Genomic DNA, 27,500 nt, shown 5'->3' with positions numbered 1-27,500 from the left:
AAAAAAAAAACCAGCTAGAAACCAGCTTATGCTGGTAGCTGGTTTTAGCTGGTTTTTAGCTGGTCTTTGCTGGTTTTCTTTCAGCTCTTGCTGGTCTTTGCTGGTGTAGCTGGGTGGGGCCACCAGGTGAGCATGCTGGCGTGACCATCTGAGGAAGCTGGTCATGCTGGTGTGACCAGACTGTCATGTGGGATATAGCTGGTGTATGATGGTTATGCTGGTGACCAGCCTGCCAAGTTTGACAATGATGGTGGAAGATGGTCATGCTGGTTTTCTAGAATGACCAACATAAGCTGGCATGGCCAGTTAAACCAGCAATGTAAGACAAGCAACACCAGCTAACATGACCAGCTTCAGGTGGTACGACAAGCCAAACAAGCTAAAATACCATCGTAAGCTGGGTAAGCTGGTAAGCTGGTCAACCAACAATTAAACCACCTTAAGCTGGTCAGAATGTTTTTTCAGCAGGGTAGTCATTTAGTATGTTGCACAGCAGCCTTTTTTCCAATAGAAGATACAGTACAAAGGATAGTCATTTCCATCCAGCATCGCAGATGCCCTGAGGTGCTACTGAAAGAGAAAATTACTGGACTCTTTTAGGAAAGTTTGGAATACATGAGTGGGAGAGAGAGAGAGAGAGAGAGAGACAGAGAGAGAGAGAGAGAGAGAGAGAGAGACAGTGTGTGTGTGTGTGTGTGTGTGTGTGTGTGTGTGTGTGTGGGTGTGTGTGTGTGCGTGTGTGTGTGCGAGTGTGGTTGGTTGCATATATGTGTGTGTGTGTGTGTGTAGGTTGTGTACAGTTGACTGTGTGTGTGTGACTGTGTGTTTGCAAGTGTATGTGTTTGTGTGTGTATGTGTATGTGTAAGAAGTGTGTGTGTTTGTGTACAGTTGACTGTGTGTGTGTGTGTAGGTTGTGTACAGTTGACTGTGTGTGTGTGTGTAGGTTGTGTACAGTTGACTGTGTGTGTGTGTGTAGGTTGTGTACAGTTGACTGTGTGTGTGTGTGTAGGTTGTGTACAGTTGACTGTGTGTGTGTGTGTAGGTTGTGTACAGTTGACTGTGTGTGTGTGTGTAGGTTGTGTACAGTTGACTGTGTGTGTGTGTGTGTAGGTTGTGTACAGTTGACTGTGTGTGTGTGTGTAGGTTGTGTACAGTTGACTGTGTGTGTGTGTGTAGGTTGTGTACAGTTGACTGTGTGTGTGTGTGTAGGTTGTGTACAGTTGACTGTGTGTGTGTGTGTAGGTTGTGTACAGTTGACTGTGTGTGTGTGTGTAGGTTGTGTACAGTTGACTGTGTGTGTGTGTGTGTTTGTATGTATGTGTGTAGGTTGTGTACAGTTGACTGTGTGTGTGTGTGTAGGTTGTGTACAGTTGACTGTGATGTTTGTGTAGAAATAGGACTACTGTGAGTGTGTGTAATTACTTTTGTATCTTACTGCCACTTATTACCTAATTGTCCCTCTAAAGCACGAAGCAGGGTGAGTTCAGGTCACAGTTTGACTGATTTCTCAGAGTTGTGTTTCTTCTACTCTCCCTTTCCCTTTTTCTCTCTTTCATTTCTCCCCGTGTTTCTCTCATCACTTGCTTTTCTTCCTTTTTTTTCATCTCGTAATTCTATCTCCCTCTCCCTCTCCTGAAGATCTCCCTGTTTTTTTCATCTCCCTCTCCTCCCCCACCTTCACTCGTTTTTCACAAGGATAAACACAGTTTTTAATACTTTTGCTTCTACCGCCACAAACGCTGCTACTGAAAAGCCGAGACTCGTATAAAAGTCAGTCACATGTTTATTTCCCCATCATGGCAGGGATTTCTCATGTCGTATGAATTCCCCTTCTGCGAGCTGTATTCCCGTCAGCAGCGGCAGGCCACGCTGGAGGGAAAAATCCCAGCGAAGAGGAGGTTTTGATGGGCCTGGGCGTGGATGGAGATGGAATGAGTGTCTACCAAATTGTTTTTGGCAGGGAAGGTTTTGAAAAACAAAACACCAATTAAGAGTTAAAGCAGGGCCTAGAGTCTAAAGAGGGAATGTGTGTGTGTGTGTGTGTGTGTGTGTGTGTGTGTGTGTGTGTGTGTGTGTGTGTGTGTGTGTGTGTGTGTGTGTGTGTGTGTGTGTGTGTGTGTGTATGTGTGTAGGTGAGTGAGTATATTTGTGAAAGAGGCGTCTTTGCACTGCTCTTCCTTTTTTTTGGAGAGGGCAATATTGAAACTCACACGCTCAAACAAACACCCTCATTTGCCCAGTTTAAAGTGCTTTTGCGGGGCTGGAAGTTGGTGGAGGGGGCAGTGTATATGGATGACTGTGTGTGTATGCGTGTGTGTGTGTGTGTGTGTAGCACAGGGGAGAAGGAGGGGAGAGAGCAAGAAGAAAGAGCACAGTTATTTAAAGCCGGGTAGAGGAATGTGTTTGCTGGGTAGACTGAGTGCGGTAGAGAGTCAGTGAGCTAACTGCCTGCCTGTGGCTTTTCTCCCCCAGCGGTGGGAGCTCGAGGGATTAGCCTCAGCTAAACGCTGAAAAACAATACCGCTAATCTCCACCTTTGAGATTGGGCTCCCCACCCTTATCACACCACCCAACATCCAACACAACAGCAGCCGCAACAGGGAGGGAAGAAACCGATATGCTTCTTAGCAATGTTAGTGCAGTCAAAGAGGAGTAATGAATTCTCTGTTTGTTTTTATAGCAAGTGGATCATTCCATCAAGACAAGATTTAAAGACTTGGAGATTTACAGTGGGCCCATACGCATCCCCATAAAGACTTTTATTTGCCACAGTACTTAGACCACTCTTGTTCTGGGCTATAAATGGAATCCTCTGTAGTTTAATGTGTGTGTTGGATGTTGCTGTAGGCAAAGCAAAACTAAGTGTTTTCATAGATACAAACCTGAGAAAGAATAGACGAGGATGGTGGTGCTGAAAAATGGCACCAAGTAGACCACATGCCCAGGCGAGCGTCAGCAGACCTACGTACTTTTAATCTTGCATGTGCAATAGCATCATAAATCTACTTTTTTTTACAGTAGAGAGTGCCTAGCTAAGACGCATAATTACATTTATTACAGGAGGGAAAAAGGTCCCCACACCCCTATGGTGAGGATCAAGGTCTTTTTTTGGAGACTAATTGCCTCTGTGGAACACCAACAAAGCACAAACCCCTACCAGGCCACTGACTGGAGCCGGCACAGATATAGTCCGTATTGGGTCCAGGCCTGGCCCAAGCCTGGCCAGCATCCACTAGATCCTGCTGTGTCATGTACAGCCCTCCTACGCAAACTAATCACACATCTTTAACACCATCAAAGCTTCAACATTCAACACCTGCCCAGTAGCTGTTTGGAACACAGACCCTGGCACCAACCAGATCCTCATCACCAGATCCCACCAGGTCTTCTCACATACAGCCTAACAATCATGGGCTCAAGCCAAGCTCCGGCAACTGTGTTTGTCTTTACGGAGGGTAGCTGATCATTTAGAATCGCTTTGTGTGGTAAAATCACCCTTGTGTTTAGTCCTCAGAAATGGTCTTCTCAGTGTTTGTTGGGTGTGAGTTCTCAGGATAATGAAGTGCGTGGAGAGGGAGATGGGTCAGCCTGAGGGAGGAGGCAGAGAGGGTCAGTGTGACTCTCTGACTCACGGAGGACACTAATGAGTGATTTCCAGACGGTGTTTGTGGCGGAGGTGAAAAATTCTGAGGTTTGTTTGCCTGTGGGGACAGCAGGTGACATTTACAGAGGGGGCTGTTCGTCAGAAGAACAACAAATAAGCAGTCACTGCTGTGTGAGTCCTTCTGAAGTGCACAGTCCAGATGGAAAACACCTTTTCAGCTCCAAAAGCAGCACGTTCCACTTGTGTGAAATTAGAGTCTGTGGCCGAATAACAGTCTTATTCTTGACTGTGACACATAGAGACAGTTAGCTTCAGCGGTATTCATGGCTACAGTTATACAGTACAATTTAAAATGGACACTTTTATTTCGGTGCAGTATGCAATAGAATCATGGGCTTGACTTGAGAAACATTTAGAGATGTTTATTCTGATCTTGGTAATGGATATGTGAGCAGAAGTGCTAGCTACACTTTGTCCATTGAATGTATTTGTGGATCATTTGACCAGTGAGACCTCCTCTTATCCAGTTGAATGAGGACACAGAGAAAGTGTGACAAAGATGGAAATGATAGAGAGAGAGAAAGAGAGAGCGAGGCGGAGGAGAGCAAGGAGAGGCTGAGAAGCGAGAGGAATGAAAGACAGCACACGTACTGTAATCATCTCAGTTTAGCACTCTCAGCAGACTGTCACAAGGGCTGCCTCTGCACCTGCCTGTGCACAAATACCCAAAGGCCACCCTGGCTGTGACATCACAATCCCAGACGCTTGCCAGCATTCCGTCTGGCCTGCCAGGAATCTGTCATCAGTCTGGTGCACTAGGCCTCAGTTCTACTGTTGCCAAGGTTATGACAAGTTCGAGCCCCCCTCTGGGCTATGGAGGCAGCCTGGCATCAAGCAGCAAGTGATACAATGAAACAAGGGGGTGATATCATAATCACAGAATGCATTTGGATTTTATTGACGCATATGTCTATTTTTATGTTTTATTTATGTTAGTGTTGACATAGTATTGCTTTTATGAAAGAAAAGAGAGAGAGACAGAAAGTAAATATTGTGCATGGGCACAATGTGAGTGATTCTGATTAAGATAAACTTTGGATCAGGCATTGATTAGACAGAAGTCTTCAGGCTGTTCTTACGTTCCTACCAAATCACTTCCCATAGATACAGGTGTGTGTGTGTGTGTGTGTGTGTGTGTGTGTGTGTGTGTGTGTGTGTGTGTGTGTGTGTGTGTGTGTGTGTGTGTGTGTGTGTGTGTGTGTGTGTGTGTGTGTGTGTGTGTGTGTGTGTGTGTGTGTGTGTGTGTGTGTGTGTGTGTGTCTGTCTGTCAGGTCAGTCTGTCAGGGGCAGCTGTGGCCTATTGGTTAGGGCTTCGTGCTTGTAACCGAAGGGTTGCCGGTTCGATCCCAGACCCAGTAGGAAAAATGTGGGCGGGGGAAGTGGTTGGGCACTGCTCTCCCATGCCCACATCCACGGCTGAAGTGCCCTTGAGCAGGGCACCTAAACCTCACTGCTCCCCGAGCGCCGCTGTAGCAGGCAGCTCACTGCTCCGGGTTAGTGTGTGCTTCACCTTACTGTGTGCTGTGTGTGTTTCACTAATTCACAGATTGGGATAAACACAGAGACCAAATTTCCCTCACGGGATCAAAAGAGTATAGATACTATACTTACTTACCGGTACAATACTGACTGTCTGACTGTCTGTGGCTATCTGTCTGTCTCTGTGTGTGTGTTGGCTCAGTTTAGATTTTTATTCTCTTCTATTTTTGTTCTCTTCCTCTGTTGCATGCTTGCAGTTGCTCTTACAGTATGTAGTTCCTCTAATGTATCGAATCATTATTTGTTGAGTTTGGTGCTGATTATGAGTTTACGATAACTGGAATCATATCTTTCAGAATAGAAAAACTCCAAAAACTAAAACCTATATTTGGAGGATATATTTGGGACAAGGCTGCTAGAAACCTACTAGGTGCTATCTGAACAAACAAGATATTTAGTTGCTTTTACATTTGCATTGGCTCCTAACCTTGCCTTCACTTGTCTTAGTTCATGTCTAGATAAAGATGCAGCCAACCATTCAGATATGGTTACGTGAAAAGATGTTGATACTTGAGCTGTACTTGCATAAACCAGAGATTAGAGACAAGGTTGTACATTCTGAAACTTGTCGTCTGATTTGTTGATAATGATGGAAGTGGTAGAACCATTGCTTTACCACAGCCTGGTACATGGAGTTTGATGATTTGAGATTCATATACCTTTAATACCCAGAGAATACCCAGGAATGAAAGTCTTGTTTCAGAGGTTACGGTTGAACTATTATGTGTGCGTGTTTGTGAATGTGTGTGTGTGTATGTGTGTGTGTGTGTGTCTGTCTGTGTGTGTGTGTGTGTGTGTGTGTGTGTGTGTGTGTGTGTGTGTGTGTGTGTGTGTGTGTGTGTGTGTGTGTGTGTGTGTGTGTGTGTGTGTGTGTGTCTGTCTGTCTGTCTGTCTGTCTGTCAGGGGCAGCTGTGGCCTATTGGTTAGGGCTTCGTGCTTGTAACCGAAGGGTTGCCGGTTCGATCCCAGACCCAGTAGGAAAAATGTGGGCGGGGGAAGTGGTTGGGCACTGCTCTCCCATGCCCACATCCACGGCTGAAGTGCCCTTGAGCAGGGCACCTAAACCTCACTGCTCCCCGAGCGCCGCTGTAGCAGGCAGCTCACTGCTCCGGGTTAGTGTGTGCTTCACCTTACTGTGTGCTGTGTGTGTTTCACTAATTCACAGATTGGGATAAACACAGAGACCAAATTTCCCTCACGGGATCAAAAGAGTATAGATACTATACTTACTTACCGGTACAATACTGACTGTCTGTGGCTATCTGTCTGTCTCTGTGTGTGTGTTGGCTCAGTTTAGATTTTTATTCTCTTCTATTTTTGTTCTCTTCCTCTGTTGCATGCTTGCAGTTGCTCTTACAGTATGTAGTTCCTCTAATGTATCGAATCATTATTTGTTGAGTTTGGTGCTGATTATGAGTTTACGACAACTGGAATCATATCTTTCAGAATAGAAAAACTCCAAAAACTAAAACCTATATTTGGAGGATATATTTGGGACAAGGCTGCTAGAAACCTACTAGGTGCTATCTGAACAAACAAGATATTTAGTTGCTTTTACATTTGCATTGGCTCCTAACCTTGCCTTCACTTGTCTTAGTTCATGTCTAGTTAAAGATGCAGCCAACCATTCAGATATGGTTACGTGAAAAGATGTTGATACTTGAGCTGTACTTGCATAAACCAGAGATTAGAGACAAGGTTGTACATTCTGAAACTTGTCGTCTGATTTGTTGATAATGATGGAAGTGGTAGAACCATTGCTTTACCACAGCCTGGTACATGGAGTTTGATGATTTGAGATTCATATACCTTTAATACCCAGAGAATACCCAGGAATGAAAGTCTTGTTTCAGAGGTTACGGTTGAACTATTATGTGTGCGTGTTTGTGAATGTGTGTGTGTGTATGTGTGTGTGTGTGTGTCTGTCTGTGTGTGTGTGTGTGTGTGTGTGTGTACAGCCCCCCAAAGTGTCCCTCTTTGGGGTCACCATGGGCACTCTGTTCCCCTTGAGTGAGTTGGAAGTGTGGCAGACGGTTCTTAGGCGGGTGTATTTTTGAAAAGGCCCGTGATTATGTCATTTTCTCTGGGTTCCGCTGTTGGCGTCCCTGTCTGGCCTGCCCCCCTCTCCTCCCTCCTCCCCCCTCCCCCCACCCCCCACCCCCTTCCTCTCAACCCAACGCACACCTCCCTCGCTCAGTGTTACTGTGGTCACACCAGCGGGGCCTGGACAGGGCTATTTAAGGCTGAGGTTGGTTGGTGCGAGAGTTAAACGTCCAGCTCAGCAAAAGAGAATGCTGAATGCTCAGCTCTCCGCTGTTATCTCACTCTCTCACTGAGCTGTGGTCCAGGGTGCTTTTTGTTGGCTGCTACTGCCACCCACACAGACTAAGAAAAAAAAAGGCTGGCGATCTCACCATGATTTCATTATGCTGATTTGAATCACTTCCTGTAGTCCTTTCCCCCCCTGTAAAAACAACAAGAACACAGCACACAAGTAAACAAACAAACCAACACAAACTATTTATTTGGAACTATTGGTGACCCCAATTGCTTTCATACATTCTATAGACATTGTTTACATGTGTATTTCTGAGGCCTATGAACACTGTATGAATTGAAGGTTAAGAATATAATGTGACATGATATGCTATTTGTGAGACTTTATTGATACAAATACTTGTACCTGCCACTACTATGTGAACTGCTCCATGACTGTGAGAACTGCACTTCTTCTTGTTGTAGCAGTTCTGTGTGTAATTAGATTGTAGTGCAGCAATTGTTATTGTGCTGATCCTCTGGCAGAATCCGTGTGTAAATATTGTTGTGATCGTGGGCACCAGTGGCTCCAAATCAGGGTTGGTGCTGCTCTATCTGCATATTTCCCTCGGCCAGAAGCATTCCTTTGGTGTGATAGGCATTCGGTGGGTTTTCATTTCATGGCGGCTCATGGCCGGAGTTCGATTGCACTCTTTGTTGTTTCAGTTGTGCAGTGCTGCTGCTGCCGGGGCTGTAATGGTTCAGCTATGTGACACCTGCCTTCACTCATACTGGACATACACTCATAGCAGTGTGCACATTCTCTCTCTCTCTCTCTCTTTCTATCAGTCTCTGACTCTATCCTTCCCTACCTCCCTCTCACTCTCTCTCCCTCTCTCCATCCCTTCCTCAGTCCCTGATATGCATGTCACACATACTGGTGCAGGAATGTCCTGAGCCATGAGCTGTAATGATGTCATCCAGGCCTCCAGGAAAATCTTGACCATTTCTGGAACCTTCTGGAAGCTTTCCTCGTTTTTGTGCTTTCTCTGTGGGCTCTGTTGAAGCGAAGCCATATACTGGAGATAGGGTCAAAACTACCCATGCTTCTCCATTAAATCATCTGCAAGGCCAGGGACTGAGGGCTTCGATAAGACTGGGTAACATATTTTCCCAAAGTATCCTGTGCAAAAGCCAGCAGACATAAAACTACTACACCTGCACATAACGCTGTCATGTAGCCTGCATATCAGTTTTTATCGGGGGGGGGTTGGTCACATATATCATATCACGCAGTGTGTAGAATTGATATAATTAATGGGAAAGTCATTATGGCTAAAGCGCAGTGCCAGTTTGTCTAATCCCCTGCATAACACTGAAGAAGAATCTGCAGGAGAATTACTCATTAGAGAAAGAGCTCAGGCTTGACATGTTTAGACTGTTACTGTGGTCTACAGGTGGCTAATGATTAAAGCTGTCGGTATGAGGGGAGTTGTATGGTGAGTCTGTATCGAGGTCTCCCACAAATGCCAAGACTCCCAGAAGGTGGTGTGAAGGAATGGAAGGACTGGCTCATGAGAGTTACACATGTGCAGGCAGAAAATCAAATGTATCCAGAGTTACTGGATAGAAAGACCAGAGTAGTCAACGGTGGAGAAATAAAGTATTACTCTATTCTTCCCCTGTTTTTATTCCTCTCTCTTTCTCTCTCTCTCTCTCTCCTCTCTTGATCACTCTGTTAATGCCTCTAGACTACAGCAGTCTGACTTGTCCCTGATCCAGATCCAGGAAGTCATTTTGTCATTTCAACTGCGCTCACACATACCTAACACATGTCTACAAGTATGTCTCTCACACACACACATGCATGCACGCACGCACACACGCATGCACGCACACACACACACACACACACACACACACACACACACACACACACACACACACACACACACACACACACACAGTGTACACCCACACAAACCCATATGGCACACAGACGTCAGAAACACATGTGGGCTTCCTTATTCATGTTCAGTCACCTCAATGCATGCAGACACACAGAGAACAGACAGAGGCATCGTCAGACAAACACACACACACACACACACACACACACACACACACACACACACACACACACACACACACACACACACACACACTCATAAAAGGTGTTATTACTGAAGCAGTATGATTATGTCTCTGTTGGAGTTAGACTCAGACACCTGCCCACCCTGGAAGTTTGTTTGTGTGTGTGTGTGTGTGTGTGTGTGTGTGTGTGTGTGTGTGTATGTGTGTCTGTGCCTGTGTCTGTGTCTGTGTAAAGGGAGGAAAGGGAGAAAAACAAGCTGTTGTATACCACTGGCATTAAAATGTTTGCCTGAAAGTTGTGAATATTGAGTGAGGAATGTTTTATCAGGAGCAGGATCAGCAAGTAGATCTCTCCTCTAGATCATTTTACAAATTCAAATATGCAATATTTGCTATGCTGTGAGTATACTGTGTGTGTGTGTGTGTGTGTGTGTGTGTGTGTGTGTGTGTGTGTGTGTGTACAAGCGTGCAAGTGTGTGTGTGTGTGTGTGTGTGTGTGTGTGTGTGTGTGTGTGTGTGTGTGTGTCTGAGCTTGCTCACACAGCAGCTGAAGTATGATCGGTATGTGTGTATGTGGGGAGGCGGTAGCACCCTGCAGAGAGCCTGATGGCTTTCATTCATTTTTCCTTTCATTTCTCCACTCCCTCCCTCCATCCCTCCATCCCTCCATCCCTCCATCCCTCCCTCCTGTCTGTCCTCACTTCCCTCTCCTGTATGCTGCCTCTTTATCTTTCCCTCCTCCTCCTGTTCTTTTTCTTTTTATGTGTCCCACTTTACCATACTCTATCTATCTATCTATCTATCTATCTATCTATCTATCTATCTATCTATCTATCACTCTGTCCCCTGCTTTCATATTATTGTGCATTCATCTTTCTCTTCATTGCTCCCTCTAGTCTTTCCAATTCCCACCTTTCCATAATACCTCTCCTTATGCATTTCCTCTCCTCCTCTCCCTCCACCCTTCTCTTTCTATCTCTCTCTCTCTCTTTCCGGCCTGAGCTAAATCTTGCCATTATGAGAACGTAGCTCACACTCTTGTGCTACATGGAACACTTGCTTGAGAAACGCTCTCCCTCCCTCCATCTCTCCCTCCCTCTCTCTCACTGTACATTCTCCCCCTCTCTTTATATCCATTCATCCATCCATCCCTCCATCCCTCCGTCTGTCTCTCCCTCTATGCTCTCACACTCTCCCTGTCCCGTCTCCTTCCTCCACATTCCCTATATACGTTCTCCTTGTCTTCCTGCCTCGTCCCTCTCTGTCTCTCTCCCCTCTCTTAATCCCCCCTTACTCCATTCTTCTCATACTCTCTGAAACTTAGCCCTCTCTTCTTTCTCTCTGACTCACTTTCTCCTCTCCTCTCCTCCCCTCTCTCTCCTTTCCCATGGTCTCAACAACTCTTTCACTGATTTTTTTTGTTGCCCCCTTCTAGCACTTAGTAAAGACTCACACATAACGACTTCACTCTCCTCTCATTTTTCCTCTTTCTTGCTAACTCACACCTCTGATTGCTTTTCTATGACCCCTCCTCCCCCTTCCAACATATTACGATTTTTTTTTCTTTTGGTTTTCTTTTGGTTTTCTTTTGGTTTTCTTTTTTTCTTTTCAACTTCCATTGAGTAAAGTGTTATTAAAGCAAGCAAAATGTTTTGGCATGAAATAAATATCACAATTCATATTTCTTGCTACATCATAATAAGCAACATAAAAAAAAAAAACCACAAAGACAACAGAATTTACAGCAACTTGCTATAGTACAGTATGTAAATAGATCATTTTCTACTCATGTAGCAGTGCCTATAGTAAGACTTTTGCCTGGAAGTTCTCAGAGAACCTTTACACCAGCTGGTACTCTGTCAGACTATTCAGTGATGGCAGTGGTGCCTGCTGGTTCACTTAATGTAATGTGGTTTATTATAAAACCTACAGGCAGCTATGCATGATGATCCTCTAAGGACCACATATTACTCTGGGTGGAGTGTATTGAGGTTTTTTTGCAGGTTCAATGCCAGTGATACATCTTTGTAACACAAAGCAATAGATGTTGAAATATTAAACAAATATAGTTACAGTGATTAAATGTGTAAAAAAGAAAGAAAGAAAGAAAGAAAGAAAGAAAGAAAGAAAGACAAAGGGAGAGAGGAGTTTATTGGAACGGAGTGCAAGGCTTTGGTATGAGTGTGATACCACAATTGCCTCACGACTGTTGCTAGGGCTTTGCTCCTTCAACTGGGTTATTTTATGGTTTTCTCATACTTCATATCTGAACATGAAAACTACACACACACACACACACACACACACACAAACACAGACAGAGGGAGAGAGAGAGAAAGAGAGAGAGAGCAAATGAGAAAGACAGAGAGAGAGAGAACATTTTATCATTTGCTTTACAATGACTTTTCACACCAATGTACAGAAGTAATCAATGCAGACATTTTAAAACGCACAAAAGACCAGTTTTTGCAACCGATCCGGTATTCCCTCACATGCCCCCTCACATGCGCTCTCTTTTTCTCTCTCACTCTCTCACACAGACACACACATCACACATGGGCTTCCACAGTCTGCAGAATCCATCAGTGCAGTCTAGGAGTCTCACGCCTGCTCCTCACAACGCAGGGCCAGAGTGAGAAAGAGCAGAAGGGGAGAGAAGCACAGGCCAAGGCTCCCATGGAGGAGCCAAAGCACACACGCACGCACGCATGCACACACACACACACACACACACACACACACACACACACACACACACACACACACACACACACACACACACACACACTGCACAGCTGCACAGACATATGTGCAATCGCACACACACACATACACACACATACACACACACACACACATACACACACACACACACACACACACACACACACACACACACACTGCACAGCTGCACAGACATATGCGCAATCACACACACACATGTATGTACAGTAAATACACACACTGCATGCATTTACATATACATATATATATATATGAAATGCACACACAGATACACATACTCATACACACACGAGAGAGTGAAAGAGTTTCTGTACTTGCATGTTGCATGGGCCTACACACTCCCATTATATAAAAAAATAGACACATTATCCATTACATATACAAATGAACATATACACATACATTTATATTTGCATGCAAGAATTTGCACAAAGAGGTGATTCATCGCAAGCAAAGAGACATTTCACTCTTGAATTAAAATAGCCCACTGTCAACAGAAAGGGACAATTTGTACTCTGCTGTGAGTGTGGCTGGTCTCCAAGCCTTGTGTTCAGTGTTTGTGTTGTCACAGTTCATCTGAGTGCTACCTCCAGTCTGGTTTTACACCTGACCCTCACGCCAGGCCTCTGAACTCCCCAAGTGTGTGTGTGTGTGTGTGTGTTTGTGCCTGTGTGTGTGTGTTTACAGAGCCACAGATAAACCTCCATCACCCGTTGTTGCCTGGAGCATAGCAACCTGTGCTTTCAAATTACTCACTGTTTTCTGACAGGTGCAAACCTTTAAATGATTTCCTCATCATCACTGACTCATTGACAGGTGCCAGGCTCAAAGTTAGATGTGTAGATGCAGTCTATATACCTTATCTTATAGCTGAAACTGACATGCCCTGTGTCACTTGTTGCCTTAAACCGTAAACCATCAGCAAGCACATTCTAGCACAGCACAGTATCTCTGCTGTGCTGGCGTTGCATTAGGAAAGTACACTGCTGCGCATGTTGATATTCACTCTGCCAGCAATGTGGATCTAGAGAAGTAGAGGTGGCCTTCACTAAAACTGTGGATTTTGGAGGAGTATGAGAGAGGAGCCGACCAAGGAGGTGTGCTGGATCTGTTGATGTTGGTGTAGAGTTTTTAGGACGTGCAGAGTCTCCCCCCCTGTTTGAGTTCTACCTGTTCCCATTTTCCAGCTTGGAGGCAAAAAAAAAAAAGCCCGCTTGTAAATTTGGAGAAATTGCTCTCCCCTCTCTCTCTCTCTCTCTCTCTCTCTCCTTCCATCCCTTGCTATCTTAATGCATGTGCAGAGCCAGCGGGGTCATCATCAGAGGGCTTTGCACGAAGTCCTTCCAAAGGGCAAACAACAACAAAGCCTTTATAGCGATGCCAATGCTCAGTGCCAGGTCAAATAACTGGACAGGCATGGGTGATGCCCAAAATATTCAAGAGAGGTCCAAACGCTGTTGACTCTTCAATGTAGAGAGTTCCCGTTCGGAGCAGAAAAGGCAATGGAGAAGCGGCCAGGCTGCTCTGTGGCCTTAGGGCATGTCGAGTGGCTTAGGGCATGTCGAGTTGTAAAACCGAGAAGGGTTAGCCCCTCAAGTCCCCTGTGTGTTTGGCTGTTTGTGTTCATGGTTTCCTACATAAGAGTTGTGTGCAGAGTGGTCAGCCTGCTGGACAACGCCACACAGTGACCTATCTGATGCTCGAAGATAGATGTGTGTTTTAGTCAACAGGGGAATCATGGGTTTGATACACACATGTGAATAAAGCACTCTGCAGTCTTCTGTGCTCTCTTATTTATAAACACACACACACACACACACACACACACACACACACACACACACACACACACATACACATGCGTGCTAAGTTACCTGATTCTTCTTAGATTTTTCCACAGTCTGGTATGTGAGCAGAAATACTTTAACCCAACATATAATTTTAGTACCTTTAGTACCTGGGGGTTGAGGTTGTGTTTTAATAAGAGGCTGCTGGTGCTGTTCTGTGCTTGAGGGTTTGTGTTTTCCAATTATGGCCAAGGCTACAAACGCAGCAGCTCCAGAGTTGCTCAGCTCTGCAGGCTATTTTAGCCAAATATGCACTTCAGCAGACGTTATAGTTCTGAATAAGGTGGCAGTGCCCCAGGGCACACCGCTCACACGTCTCCTTTCTCTCTTTCTAACTTTCTTTCTCTCTGTCTGTCATTTCTGTGTTATTTATCCCTTTTTTTCACAGTTTCTACCTGTGTTATTTATCCCTTCTCTTTCACAGACGAGTGTGGGTACTGTATGTACACACAGGTACATACACACGCACACACACACACACACAGACACACGCAGACACTTTGGCTTTTCTTCAGGATATGGTCATGCGACACCATCAGAAGCCCTCCTCCTCTATGTCTGTGTTACCGCTCTTTTCCTATGTTGTCTTTGCTGTCTCTGTGGGCCCTGGGCTGGATAATCAAATTTGGAAAAGAGGTTATGCCTCACACCCCTTTCTGCCTCTCACCCTTTCTCTCTCTTTCTCAATCTCTCTCTCTCTCCTTCTCTCTCTCTCTCCCTCTTTCGATCTCTCGGACTCTCTCTCAATCTCTCTTCCTCTTTCTCTCTCTCTCTGTCTCTCTTTCTGTCTTTCTCTCACACACACACACACACACACACAGAGAAAAACACACACGTATGCAGACACAACCACACACTTGATCCCAGTCACACCGCCATTCTGCTTTCTATTCCAGTCGATCTTTTCTTAGTTGTTTTCTTCTCTCTCCTAGTCACTGTGTGTGTGCTTTCTTCCTCCTCTTCCTTTTTGCTTCCTGCCTTCTTTCTCTCTCTCTTAAATGTCTCAAATTGAGCCCTTTCTACTTTCCGTTTGTTCTTTTCCAGGGTTCTGGGTCATCTTTTACCATGACACTCTGTCCTTCCCCCGAGTACCCCCTGGTTTCTCAATTCAATTCAATTCAATTCAATTCAATTCAATTCAATTCAATTCAATGTGCTTTATTGGCATGACTGTTCAAGTTACAATATTGCCAAAGCATAACATTTCTCTCCTTCTCTCTCCCCCTCTCTTCTTTATCCTTCTCCTGCTCTGTCATACTTCTTGCTCAGGGCTGTATGGGATATCTCAGTCCCTGGGCTGTTTTCTGTACAAACACTGCGCTGAGGAGTGCCACCCAGCTGGCGATAACTCTGGCAGTCTTGACTCTGTCTAGTGTGTGTGTGTGTGTGTGGACACAGTGATGGTGTGGTCCTGCTTGCTAAATCTGGACCCTTAAACTCTACTTCTTGGACAGTGTGTGAGTGGTCAAAGACTAGGGTCAGTACTGCAGGGCCACTTGGAGAGTCCAAATCAGACACTCACATTCCGCCACTGTCAGACGGGGTGACATCATGGCTCTGGAATGGCCTGGAGCTGTAACAGACAGAAACAGTCTCAGGTGGCTCTGCCTGCTCTCTCCTCTGTGGGCTGCTTACACAATAGCCCTGGCACAGGGATGGACTGAATCAGACTGTCCCCGAGAGCAGAACAGACAAATTCACCAGAATATTAATGCAAGAGATTTATAAATCAAGTTAGTCTGTAAAATTCTGTTATTTTGTAGAGAGCCTGAACTTTTAAACCTGTTCCATGGCGAAATATCCCCAACTAGCAACTTTTGCCAGTGCTAGACCCCTTGCTGTAACTGCTTTCTACATTGGTGCTTTCGTCATTATTGAAAAAAGGACTTCTGTGAATCCTGATACAGGCTTGTTTTTGCAGGTTTTCACTCAGATAGAAGTTGAATAAAATGCACAGTACTCTGTACTTTCTTTCTTTCTTTCTTTCTTTCTTTCTTTCTTTTTCTGCTTTATAGTCAACTCTTTTTTTCCTTTCTTTCCTACATTCTCTCTGTCTGCTGTTCTTTGTCATTTATTCCACCCTTCTTCTCTTTCACCCCACTTTGTTTCCTTCCTTCCCTCTCTTCTTCTCTTCTTGGGTGTTGGATGGAGGTGACTTATCGTGCGTTATTACAGACTGGGAACAGACAAAGGAGGAACAGACATTGGTTCTGATGGAGCAGAGCCAGCAGTAATTGTTTCCGTGTGTGTGTCCCTGACGGAGCTCTGCGGTCAGGCCTCTGGAACTGCGCCGCGAGGCCTCTTGAGCTCCGCGGTGAGGCTCTCTCAGAGGCTGAGGCTGAAAGTGGCGAGAGGCTGCAGTCTGAACCAGCTTACTGCGGCTTGTGCCCGTTATAATCAAGATGGCGATAGAAGAGATACAGATGTGGATGAAACAGCAGAGTGGGGAAAGAGAGAGAGGAAGACGGAGAATGAGTCCAGCATAGCCAGCCACCCACACATAATCCTCTAAATCAACACCTAGTGTATCTGACCTGTGATTGAAGTAAGTAAACATCCTTATCACACAACCAGACAATCTGAACCACATCAGAGCCACAGCAAATCAGTCAGTTAGGGTTTATAAAAGATGGTATTAGGTTGAGGAAACATTACCATTTCCCGCTAATTAACCCAGGTTTATACATTATGCATTATACACAGGGCGGGCCATTCATGGGAATGCATTTCTTTTTTTCATTCTTCTTTTGAATTAAAACTCGGTCTGATTCATGGGTCTAATGGGCACTTTGTGGGCATGCCACAGATAGCTTGACACCGGTAACCACATGAAATGTAGTAATGTTTAATAAGTAATGTTTAATAAGCTGCAGTTAATACAGAGGTGTGGTCAGTATAACTTTTTTATTTTCATAAAACACTGTCATGCAGTTTCTACACGATGCAGCTAATACACGGGAAATCACTATAGTGACACAGCCACAGGACTGGGCTTTAATTGGTTCCTGTTGTGTACCTCCATGGGGGAGGGGTTCCATACACATATAGACTATACTCATAGTTCTAGGCCGACAACATGTCTGTGATGTTGGAATTACCCATCTATAGTAGTGCATTGAGAGAAGATCTTTTCCAGTGTGTGTGTGTGTGTGTGTGTGTGTGTGTGTGTACAGTATGTAATGTCATACTGGGTCCCCCTCTCTAATCTCCATCCTTCCTGTTTAGTCTTTTTTCCCTCCTCCTCGCTCTCATGTTTGTTTCTCCAGAGTGAGGGAGCGTGGGCCTCAGTGTGGGAAAAGCTCACCGACGCTGCCGTAGATGTGAACATTTTTCCTTCTTGTTTTACGAGTGCCCGGCTGCTGTGATTTTCAGGCTCTTTTTTCCATATTCCAGTAAAACGCTCTCATTCATTCGTAACAAAAGTCAAGGCCTGGTCCTCTCATTCGCCAACAATACCCTCCCCCCTGATTGGCCGAGCAGACATCTCTGTTATTCTGATTGGCTGGCTAAGCCATACTTTGCTGTACATCTACTGCTACTGCACTATACTGTACTGTGCTTAACTGTTTGCAAATGAATCCAAGTGCGTGTAATGTATGGATTGTAGAAAGCTCTGTATGTTCTGTGGCATCATATAGCAGGTATGAGTGGTGTTCACCATTTGAGTTGGAACATACTGTAGGTGGAAGAAGCAGCGTGAGAGGGAAGGATCCAGAAGGTTGTCATGGAATAGATCTTACATCAACTCCAGCACTGCTATGGTTCCAGCTGATTAAAATAATACGCTTGAGAGACCTAAATTCACTTTCACCCTACTCATAAAACGTTTAATAGATTCCATGATTTGCCTCAACACATGTTCTGATGACAATAAATTAGAACAAAGATGCAATACATTTTGCCAGAGTTTTTCCATGATGAATAAGCCTGGCATTGTCATGCATTGTTACCACATTTACCATTTCCATAAAGAGCCTCATCTCGGACTGCCAGTACATCTGTATGGATCTGTACAGATATAATAACAGTATGAGATGTATATCCGGCGCTCAACACTCTTTAACTTATGAAATGCGTCTGACTGAGGGTTCTTGCTGAGCTCTGGCACAGCAAACCTTTAAGTTCTAAAACAACGTCCATAAACCAGTGTTATTGGTTGCCACGGTTCTTTATTAAAGCATTCTGGTTAACAAGCGATATCCTGCCATGGAACACCTCCATCTCACGCACAGCTTCAAGAACCAGTTAGATTCTAGTTAAAATCACCTTAAATGTGCAAAAGGAAGTATTTGGTATTTTGGTCAGGATTGAATGTCCAGAAATATATCTCAGACGTCTTATTCCCTGTCTCATGATCAGTGGTGTAAAATGTGGTTGGTACTAGTTATGTTTTTATTGACTATTGTGGCTTCAACACTCATTGCCATAAAAGGTGAAAACCTGCCTTATTGTACTTGTCAAAGTGCTCTCTTAAATATAGCTGCAAGCAGCAATGTGGGGGCCGAGCAGGCAGTTCAGCAGTCCAGCAGTCCAGATTTGGCATGAAACTCAATGCCATGGCATCAGGCATATAGCATTAAGCAGTCACAGCAAGTTCCATGTCAAACAACCCAAGATTGGCTGAGTTACAAGGTCAAGTTTCACATCAAAACATAACTGATTTTGTGGGGCTGAACCAGGGCTGAGTGTCGCCGCCCCTCACCCAACCAACCCACCGCCTGTCGCCCCTGCCCGTCCCACCCGCCCTACCCTTGCATACGCATTAGAATGAACTGGATGGAACTTCGCTGTCATCAGTTTCACATAAAAAATAAAAGATCGATTGAGATATGATCATGCTTGCTGTAATTTCAATGCCCCCATAGAGGTCAAAGTTCACCAACTTATTTGTGCATCATCAGGATGAACCAGACGGTTCTAAGGGCTGCCATTGACCTCCATTGCAGAAGAATGCAGCAACTACAGGCCAAAATACATTTTTGCTAATTACAGAGCCCCCTAGAGGTCAAAGGTCACCAAATTTCTTGAGCGTCCTCCTGGTGGGTCCTGAGGACCATGTACTAAGTTTGGTTTTGATACATGAAAGCATTGCTGAGATATGAGCTCACTTCCTGTTTGGCGGCTTCGCCGCAAATTTTGATTGGCTGTTACAGGCAAACGCTTCTGTCAATTGTTCCAGAAAAAAATACACTTATACAGCATGGTCTGAAAATGGTCTCTGCCAATTTTGGTGAGGATCAGCTGAAATTTGTGACTTGCGAATACTTATTCATGTTTTTGATTAAATCCAATATGGCGGCCGAATCAATTACGATGACATCACAAGTTGGCTTGAGTCGGCCTAAGGACCTTCCACAGTATTGTCAGACACCACTAGTGCGTTTTAATTCTAAGCAAAACAGCAGCTACAGGCCAATAGGCATATTTCTTAATTACAGCGCCCCCTAGAGGTCAAAGGTCACCAGATTTTTTGAGTGTCCTACTGATGGGGTGATAAGTCCATGTACTAAGTTTGGTTATGACAGATGAAAGGGTTGCTGAGATATGAGCTCACTTCCTGTTTGGCGGCTTCGCCGCATATTTCGTTTGGCTGTCACGGGCAAAATGTTTTAGTTCCGAAGATGAAAATTGATAACTTTTGTGCGGCTTGGTCTGAAGGTGTTATGTGCCAAGTTTCGTGAAAATCGGACAAACTATGTGAGGCGTGAAACTTTTTAAAGGTTTTTTAGAAAATCCAAAATGGCGGAAAATCCATCATGGCGGAAATTGACGTCATAGGGTGCGTTAATTCGGCTTGGTCCAAGGATTCCAAAGATACCTCATTTTTTGGCAATTGGGCATACGAGTCAAAAGTTACGTGCGTGAGCGCCACGTCAAATTTGGCCTGTTGGTGGCGCTAGCGCTGGAGGTGCCGGCATGAAACTTGGTGCAATTAATTATTGGCCTGTCCCCAATCAGTGTACCAAATTTCACAACTTTTCACCAGTCGGTTCTATAGGCTGCCATAGACTTCAATGGCGGAAGCGTAATAATAATAGGGAAGAAAAGATAGAATCACTAAGGGTTGCCCTGCAGCTTCGCTGCTTGGCCCCCAATAATGAAAGTGGGGGTATTGAGCCGAGCAAAATGTAGGGGGAGTTTTAGGGTGAGTTCAAATGTCTGTTTGGTGATGCCAGATGCCAGACCTAGGAGGTGAAATTGGCATGGTAACATGTGTCACAATTCCAAGCCCTAATTCACCTCGTCACTCACATGCCAAGCTCCTGAAATAAAGCCGCCCTTCTTGACCCTTCGACTGCGCGCAGACAAAAGATGGTCAAACCGCCATGCCGCACGCTCTGAGCCAAGCAGGGTAATGCTTCAGATCCTGCTGAAGTGGAGGCATGGACACGCCTGTGGCACTGACCAGAACGCCACAGCGTCACGGATACCAAAGGGCAACAGCGCAGCGTGAGGGCTGGTGGTGGGTGGAATGGCGTAGATTTCTCTAGAAGCTGTATGCTGCTCGTCTTTACAGTGCAATAACACACTGGAGTGTATACCCACTTTCGCACATTTTCAACATACTGGATACACATACGTATAGCGCCATGGGCATACCCACTCTGTTGAAAACTGACAAAAGGATAATGCTCCTTGTTAGAAGAGCAAAGTTTCATAGTGCAATACCAGCCATTCAGGCAGGGCATCTGTATTGACACAGATACACTTATTATAAGTCAACGTATCATCGGAATGAGTTTGAGAAAAATGTTTTAAGGTAAAGGAGCTAGTCTGTGTTGTTTTAAAGGGCATGGCTGTGTTTTAAAGAAACAAATCAGTAGGGTGTTGTGGTGCTGCTGTTGGGGTGACACTCCATGTTTCATGGCACTGAAATTTGCCCGCAGGTTTTGACTGGCGCCGCCGCGTGACCCAGTGGTTAGATGCTCTGGTGGGGTGTTAACAGAGAGCAGATGTCTGCCAGTGGTGGGGCCCACGAGATGAGTGGTGGAGGATTTTTTCTCGGTTAGACTCCTGCTTGCTTTGGAGTTTGTTTTTTTTTAACTTTGACTTAGTGTTAATTTCGTAAGACGAGACGAGAGGAAATATGTTCGTCAACGACCTTTTTTTTCATGACTAAGACGAGACGATGACGAGACGTCAGTAATGTCCTGAAACACTGACTAAGACTATCTTAAGATGCATTATTGTTGACGAAAAAAAGCAGAGACTAAAATGTTTTGCATGAAATAAAACTAAGATAAAATCTCCCTTCATGTTCGTCTATAAAATGAGAAGACAGAATATCTAGCTGTTCACGTTTTCAAAATATTCGAATGAGTTTATACATGCTAACAGCTTTCCTGTAGGCTAGTCTACGTGCTGCTGCTGCAACCCTGTGGCTGCAACGCTAAACTACATGGAACAAGAACACTGGAGATTTCTGCCAGAGTTAGCAAGCTAACTACCTAAGCTTTATGCCACAATGCTACATACCCAGAAGTTGACGCTTCTCTCATACAAATTAACATCCCCCAGAATGTCCATACGAAAATGTTCAGCATGTAATGTCAACTATTCATCTAGTTAGACTGATGATGCAAAGTTTGCTAGCAAGTAAGCTAATATAGAAATTTCGCTAGCAAGTTAGCTATGGCTAAGATGGAGAGTCTGTTTGGGGAATGTGTTGTGTTTTAGCATATAAGCCATCTATAGCGGCGGAGTAAAACATTAATAATTTGGCCCTACGACAGTGTTTCTCAAACTATTTCAGTTTCAGGACCACTTAACTAACCCTAGCTAAAAAAAAAAAAAAAAGATTAGACCTACTTCAACAGTAGCCTATTATTAGTCTATAGGCCTACTGAACCACCTTGCTTATTGTCTTTGCACTTTGCTTATTGTGTCAGAGGATTCATTCTGAATGATTTAAACTGGCATATCTTACATAGACAGTGTTGCAGAACTGTTTGGATATAACTACAAGTTATTTGGCAAACAACTCATCTATATTATATTTTACCACGTCTGCTCGCGGACCACTTGGGATAGCTTGCGGACCACCAGTGATCCCCGGAACACACTTTGATAAACACTGGTCTACGAATATGACAGTGGTCCAGTCAAATCTTTTACTGTCTATGGTCAAATCCCAGCCGAGCTATGTAGCTCGACTTACCTGTGCATGTAAACATACTGACAAAAAATCAGAATGAGTAATTATAACAGACGAGTAGCCCTGTGGACACACAATATTGTTGGAAAATTGAGATGTGTGAAACACTATTTGACTCAAATGGTAATCAGAAATAATTTGTTATTAAAAAAAAAGACTAAAATGTGTTGACTAAAACTGACTAAGACTAAGATACCTTTAGTTTTCTTTTGACTAAAACTAGACTAAAATGACGAGACTTTTAGTCGACTAAAACTTGACTAACAAAAATGATATTTGAATGACTAAATATGACAAAGACTAAAAAGGACATTTCGTCACAAGACTAAGACTATGACTAAATTAAAAATAGGTGACAAAATTAACACTACTTTGACTGTCAATGAACATCAATTAAAAAAATAATTCACCCATGTCTAGTGTACTGTAGGTGTTCTTCTTCACTTTCTCTTTCACTCCTCCTATTTTGAAATTTGAATTTCAGAAGCTTTATTGGCATGAGAAAATAACTCTCTCTCTCTCTCTCTCTTTGGTTCTGTAAAGCACATTGAGGCAATGTGAATAATTAATGACGTGGTATGAATACAATAGAATTGGATAACCTTGACTGCAGTCTCACCCATCATATTTGAGTTGAAGCTGTGGACATGTAACATGGAGTTATATGGAGAAGTGGAATTCTTGGAAAACCTCATTATCAATTTTCTAACTGGAAAATTGGAAAATACAAACTATGTCTGTGTCTTGTCTTGAAAACTCTAGCAAAATGCCTGGAATATTCTTTAATTATGAGAAGTGCAGGTTTACCCATTTATGTTTTCTCTCTTTCTCTCTTCCTTCCCCCTAACCCCCCCCCTCTCTCTCTCTCTCTTTCTCTCTCTCTCTCCAGTGGTGTGCCCTCTGACATGTCTGAACGGGGGTATGTGTGCATCGCGTACACACTGCCACTGCCCGCAGGGCTTCACGGGCCGCCTGTGCCAGTACCCCGTGCTGAACATGTCGGCGCGTGGCAACCAGCCGCCCGCCCTGCTGCCCGTGGGCGGAGTCGGGGCCACGGCGGGGGGAGGGGCCGGCAGCGAAGGCCAGAGCATGATGGACCTGGGCGGGCGTCATCAAATGACGCAGACCCACACCGTCCTCACCCTCCCACTGCTGCAGGGCACCGGGCACCACTCATCTGAAGGTAGGCCCAGACGTCACCAACCGTCCACTCCCGCACCACTCTAATGGAGCAGAAGCCTTGCTGTGTTGTTTTAAAGGGCATGCCGTCACCAACCGTCCACTACGCACTATAATGGAGCAGAAGCCTTGCTGTGTTGTTTTAAAGGGCATGCGTATGGTTCCATGGGGCAGAAACAATGTGTCAGCGTTGCCATGCTTTTGTGTTATTCTACTGCCATTGCTTCTTGAATTATCATCATTCATACATATATTTTACACATTAAACAGATACTGTAAGATTCATCACACCTATGCAACACAACAGAGGTGAACACTAAAATCAGTGTTGTTGGGTTATGATTTATTATTTCCATCTTTCTCCTCCTCACTGTACCTGTCTTCTCCTCTGTGCATCTCTGCCTGTCTTTGTCTCTGTCCAGTGCACGTTCGTGTCCACCACCCAACAGACACGTCGGTCATCATCCAGCCTCTGGATCAGCCAGATGGAAAGCCTCCTAAGACTGTGACACGCCTCCCCCCTCCCACACACAAGCCTAGGGGGCGCTGTTTTCAGGAGACAACTCCCAAACAAGCTGTGAGTTGACTCAGGTTTTCATAGTTCAGCTTGTTACACTCCCATTTGTCAGTTCTTTGATATTACATCAACCAATCATCAACAGTCACCTTACTTCATCTGAAATCTCTTTACTCGTACTTACTCTTACTACTATGCCACAGTTTTGGTCCACTAAATCTTTAAGCATTATGTGTCATCATTCAACCCACTGATGATGATGATGATGATGATGATAATAAGGATGATGATATTGTCACTTTAACAGAATTGGTGATAATCAGAAGAAGTTATGACCCAAAACTAGAATTCCCTATCCACATAACACAGATGTTACATGTTCACTAGATGTTGTATCCACATTACACAGATTTTACATGTTCACTAGATGTTGTATCCACATTACACAGATGTTACATGTTCACTAGATGTTGTATCCACATTATACAGATGTTACATGTTCACTAGATGTTGTATCCACATTACACAGATTTTACATGTTCACTAGATGTTGTATCCACATTACACAGATGTTACATGTTCACTAGATGTTGTATCCACATTACACAGATGTTACATGTTCACTAGATGTTGTATCCACATTATACAGATGTTACATGTTCACTAGATGTTGTACCAGATGAGCTGACTAAACTGTGGTGTACTCTACTCTCCATTTTGTGTTGCAGTGTAGCAGTAACCCTTTGCCCGTGCTGACCAATCAGGAGGACTGCTGTGGAAGTGTGGGCAACTCATGGGGCCAGAACAAGTGTTACCAGTGCCCCAAACTACCATGTGCGTACAAGACACACCCTCACTTACTGTCTTACCTCTGCAGTCAAGAAGCAAGTACTGTACAGTGCCTTATGTACTTAAATACCTATTGAGTGTAGCCTATATTTCAATCTGCTGAATAGGGGGTTTTGGAAGTGTTTAGTTGGTTGTTTTCCCTAATTACTCAGTTACTTAGTTACTTCACATCACGTGTCCTGCAGAGTAACTTTGACGTCACTCTTTGAACCAGATAAAATATTTATATTGCCATTTCTACTGCCTTTTTTACACCTTTCTATATCTCTAGTGTTGTAGCTTTTATTGTAGTCTCCTTGCTGTTTTGAAGATTTGCTGTTTGGCAGAGAGCAATGTGTTCTGCTGAGCTTCAGTCCAGGTTCCGCTGCCCTCTGTGACTCTCTCTCTCTCTCGCTCCGCTTATCTTTCCATCTCTGTCTCTCTTTCTCTCTGCTACTCTTTCGCTCTCTGTCTCTCTTTCTCTCTCTATTTCTCTCAGTCTCTCTTTTTTTCTCTCTCTCTTTTTCTCTCTTTCAGCTCCAAATTTCTCTCTAAGCACTAAGTTGGCTAGAGAATCTCGCAGCAGATTTAATTTCATGCTCAGAGAAAACATTCTTCTTTTCCTCCTTCTTCCCTTCTTCTTCTTCTTCTTCTTCTTCTTCTTCTTCTTCTTCTTCCTCCTCCTCCTCATCCCTTCCTTCTTGGTGGGCATGTCAATCTCCTCTACCTCATCTCCTAGAACCTGAGACAATGGCAGCTCTGTCAGATGTCAGTGTAGGCTATCAGGTTATTTTTGTAAAAGCTCTTCTCCACATTCAGGAGTCCCCCGCACTCCCAAACTCTCTCTTTGCACTCCTGACGTCTGTCGCATAGCAACGTCGCTGTGTTTTTACGCGACACACCCTCTCTCGGCAATGAAAAAGACAAAAGCACGAATGGAAAATGTTCTCTTTGGCAAAAGAGTCTGGAAATTCGTTTAGAGAGGACGGACTCTCTCCAACGCCTCATGCTGGGCCTGGGATCCCAGGAGTGTTTCTCAGCAAATGAAACTTCGGAGAAGGCTTTTAACAGAGATGCCTTTGAAAGCAGAGTTGAACCTGATATCCCCATAAAGGATGTTTTCTGAAAACAGATCCAGTCTCTAGTACTCATCTTTTCTCGTAATTTATTAATTCTGCTGTTTTTGTGGTTTCTTTCCGTAGAAGCGCTGGACGTATGATTTGTTTTACATAGATGAATAAAAAGAGACGTCGGAAAAAAGAAGAGAAGGAGGAACGACAAATCCAGCAGTTTCCCACTCTTGCTTTCTTACAATACTTTTCTCCAGTTGCAAATCTTGTCAATGACCAGAACCTTTTCCTCTGTTCATCTATCACTTTTTTCTACTTTTCTTCCAGTAACATTCTGTCGCTCTCTGCCAGTTGCCCAGAGGTGGAGTTTGGACACGGTCTCTCCATCATATTTTCTTTTACTCTCCTATTTTTGTCATCGGTTTCCTTTTTATTCTCTCCATTTTCCTCAACGCTTTCCCACATGAATCCTCCTGGATAACATGTCATTGACTCTCCTGACACCAGACTCTCTAAACTTTTACTGTCTGAGAATCCTGGCTGTGTCTGTCTGAACTATTCAACACTGCAGTTACAGTGGGCTATTCTCTGGGGTACGACTAGAGCAGGTCCATTACCAGGAGAACACACAACATGGACATTCTCATTCACTGCAAGGTCTTCTTTGTCAGACAGAGGAAAATATTGCAAGCAAAACCACAGTTGTTTTAATCATTCTTTGGCCACTACAGAAATGACTTGCATTAGTGCTAATTTTAACACCTAATGGTGCAAATGGCAAATAAAATGCCATTGGGTATATCATATTAAATCTGTGTACCAGCAGCTGCTTGTGGTCTATTAAGAGTTCTCAACCCATCTAGGATTCCACACTGTGGAATGCTATCCATGGCTTGTTTTGCCACCATATACTCTAAAGAACCATAGGAAGGGTTTTGCGTTGTAGAACTCTGAATGTTAGATTATGGCCAAAGCAACGACAAAAACAGTGAGACAAAAATATGGAAGGAACAAGTTGAGCGTTTTCTATTTATTTTCGCAGTTATCCAGACTTTGCATACTGTACATCATATACTGTATATCAGTGATGTCTGCTATAATTGTGTGTATTCTATGTGCATCTGTCAATGCATTCTTTCTTTCATTTACTCTCATGCTTTCTCTCTCTCTCTTTTCTCTCTCTCTCTCTCTCTCTGCCTGTCAGATCCTGGATTAAAACTCCAGTCTATCATTGAGGACTATGGTCCCAACTGCCCCCAGGGCTACAAACGACTCAACAGCACTCACTGTCAAGGTAATTATGCTTCAGAGTTGTGAAACAGCTTTTTATGTATTAATCATGTTATATAATCTATTTGCATTTTGACTATGGTTCTGTGTGAGGAACATGTACACAACTCACCCCCACACACACACACACACACACACACAATCTCTCTCTCTCCCTCTCAGTCTCGGTCTCTTACTCTCTTACTCACACACACACACACACACACACACACACACACACACACACACAGGCGGTCAGGCAGACAGAGAGCCTGTCAGGGAGGATATATTCTGACTCCTGTTTTCAGACTGCAGGCTCCATGCAGCTGACAGGCA

The 27,500-nt window shown here is 44.2% G+C and overlaps 1 protein-coding gene across 4 annotated transcripts in view; it reads left to right on the top strand.

Annotated features, from left to right (window-relative positions):
• The window catches only part of ltbp3 (latent transforming growth factor beta binding protein 3), a 50,909-nt gene that overhangs the window by 6,960 nt on the left and 16,449 nt on the right, over positions 1-27,500 (top strand). For all 4 annotated transcript variants that reach the window (XM_048237369.1, XM_048237368.1, XM_048237370.1 and 1 more), the window contains exons 2-5: positions 23,191-23,484; positions 23,903-24,057; positions 24,726-24,831; positions 27,100-27,189. In XM_048237369.1, coding sequence (XP_048093326.1) covers positions 23,191-23,484; positions 23,903-24,057; positions 24,726-24,831; positions 27,100-27,189 — 645 coding nt within the window. The remainder of the gene's footprint in view (positions 1-23,190; positions 23,485-23,902; positions 24,058-24,725; positions 24,832-27,099; positions 27,190-27,500) is intronic.

The sequence above is a fragment of the Alosa alosa genome, chromosome 2 (genome assembly GCF_017589495.1).
Source record: "Alosa alosa isolate M-15738 ecotype Scorff River chromosome 2, AALO_Geno_1.1, whole genome shotgun sequence".
Classification (NCBI taxonomy): domain Eukaryota; kingdom Metazoa; phylum Chordata; class Actinopteri; order Clupeiformes; family Clupeidae; genus Alosa; species Alosa alosa.
Note: the sequence above shows the minus strand (reverse complement) of the source record. Positions and strands in the feature narration are given on the sequence as shown.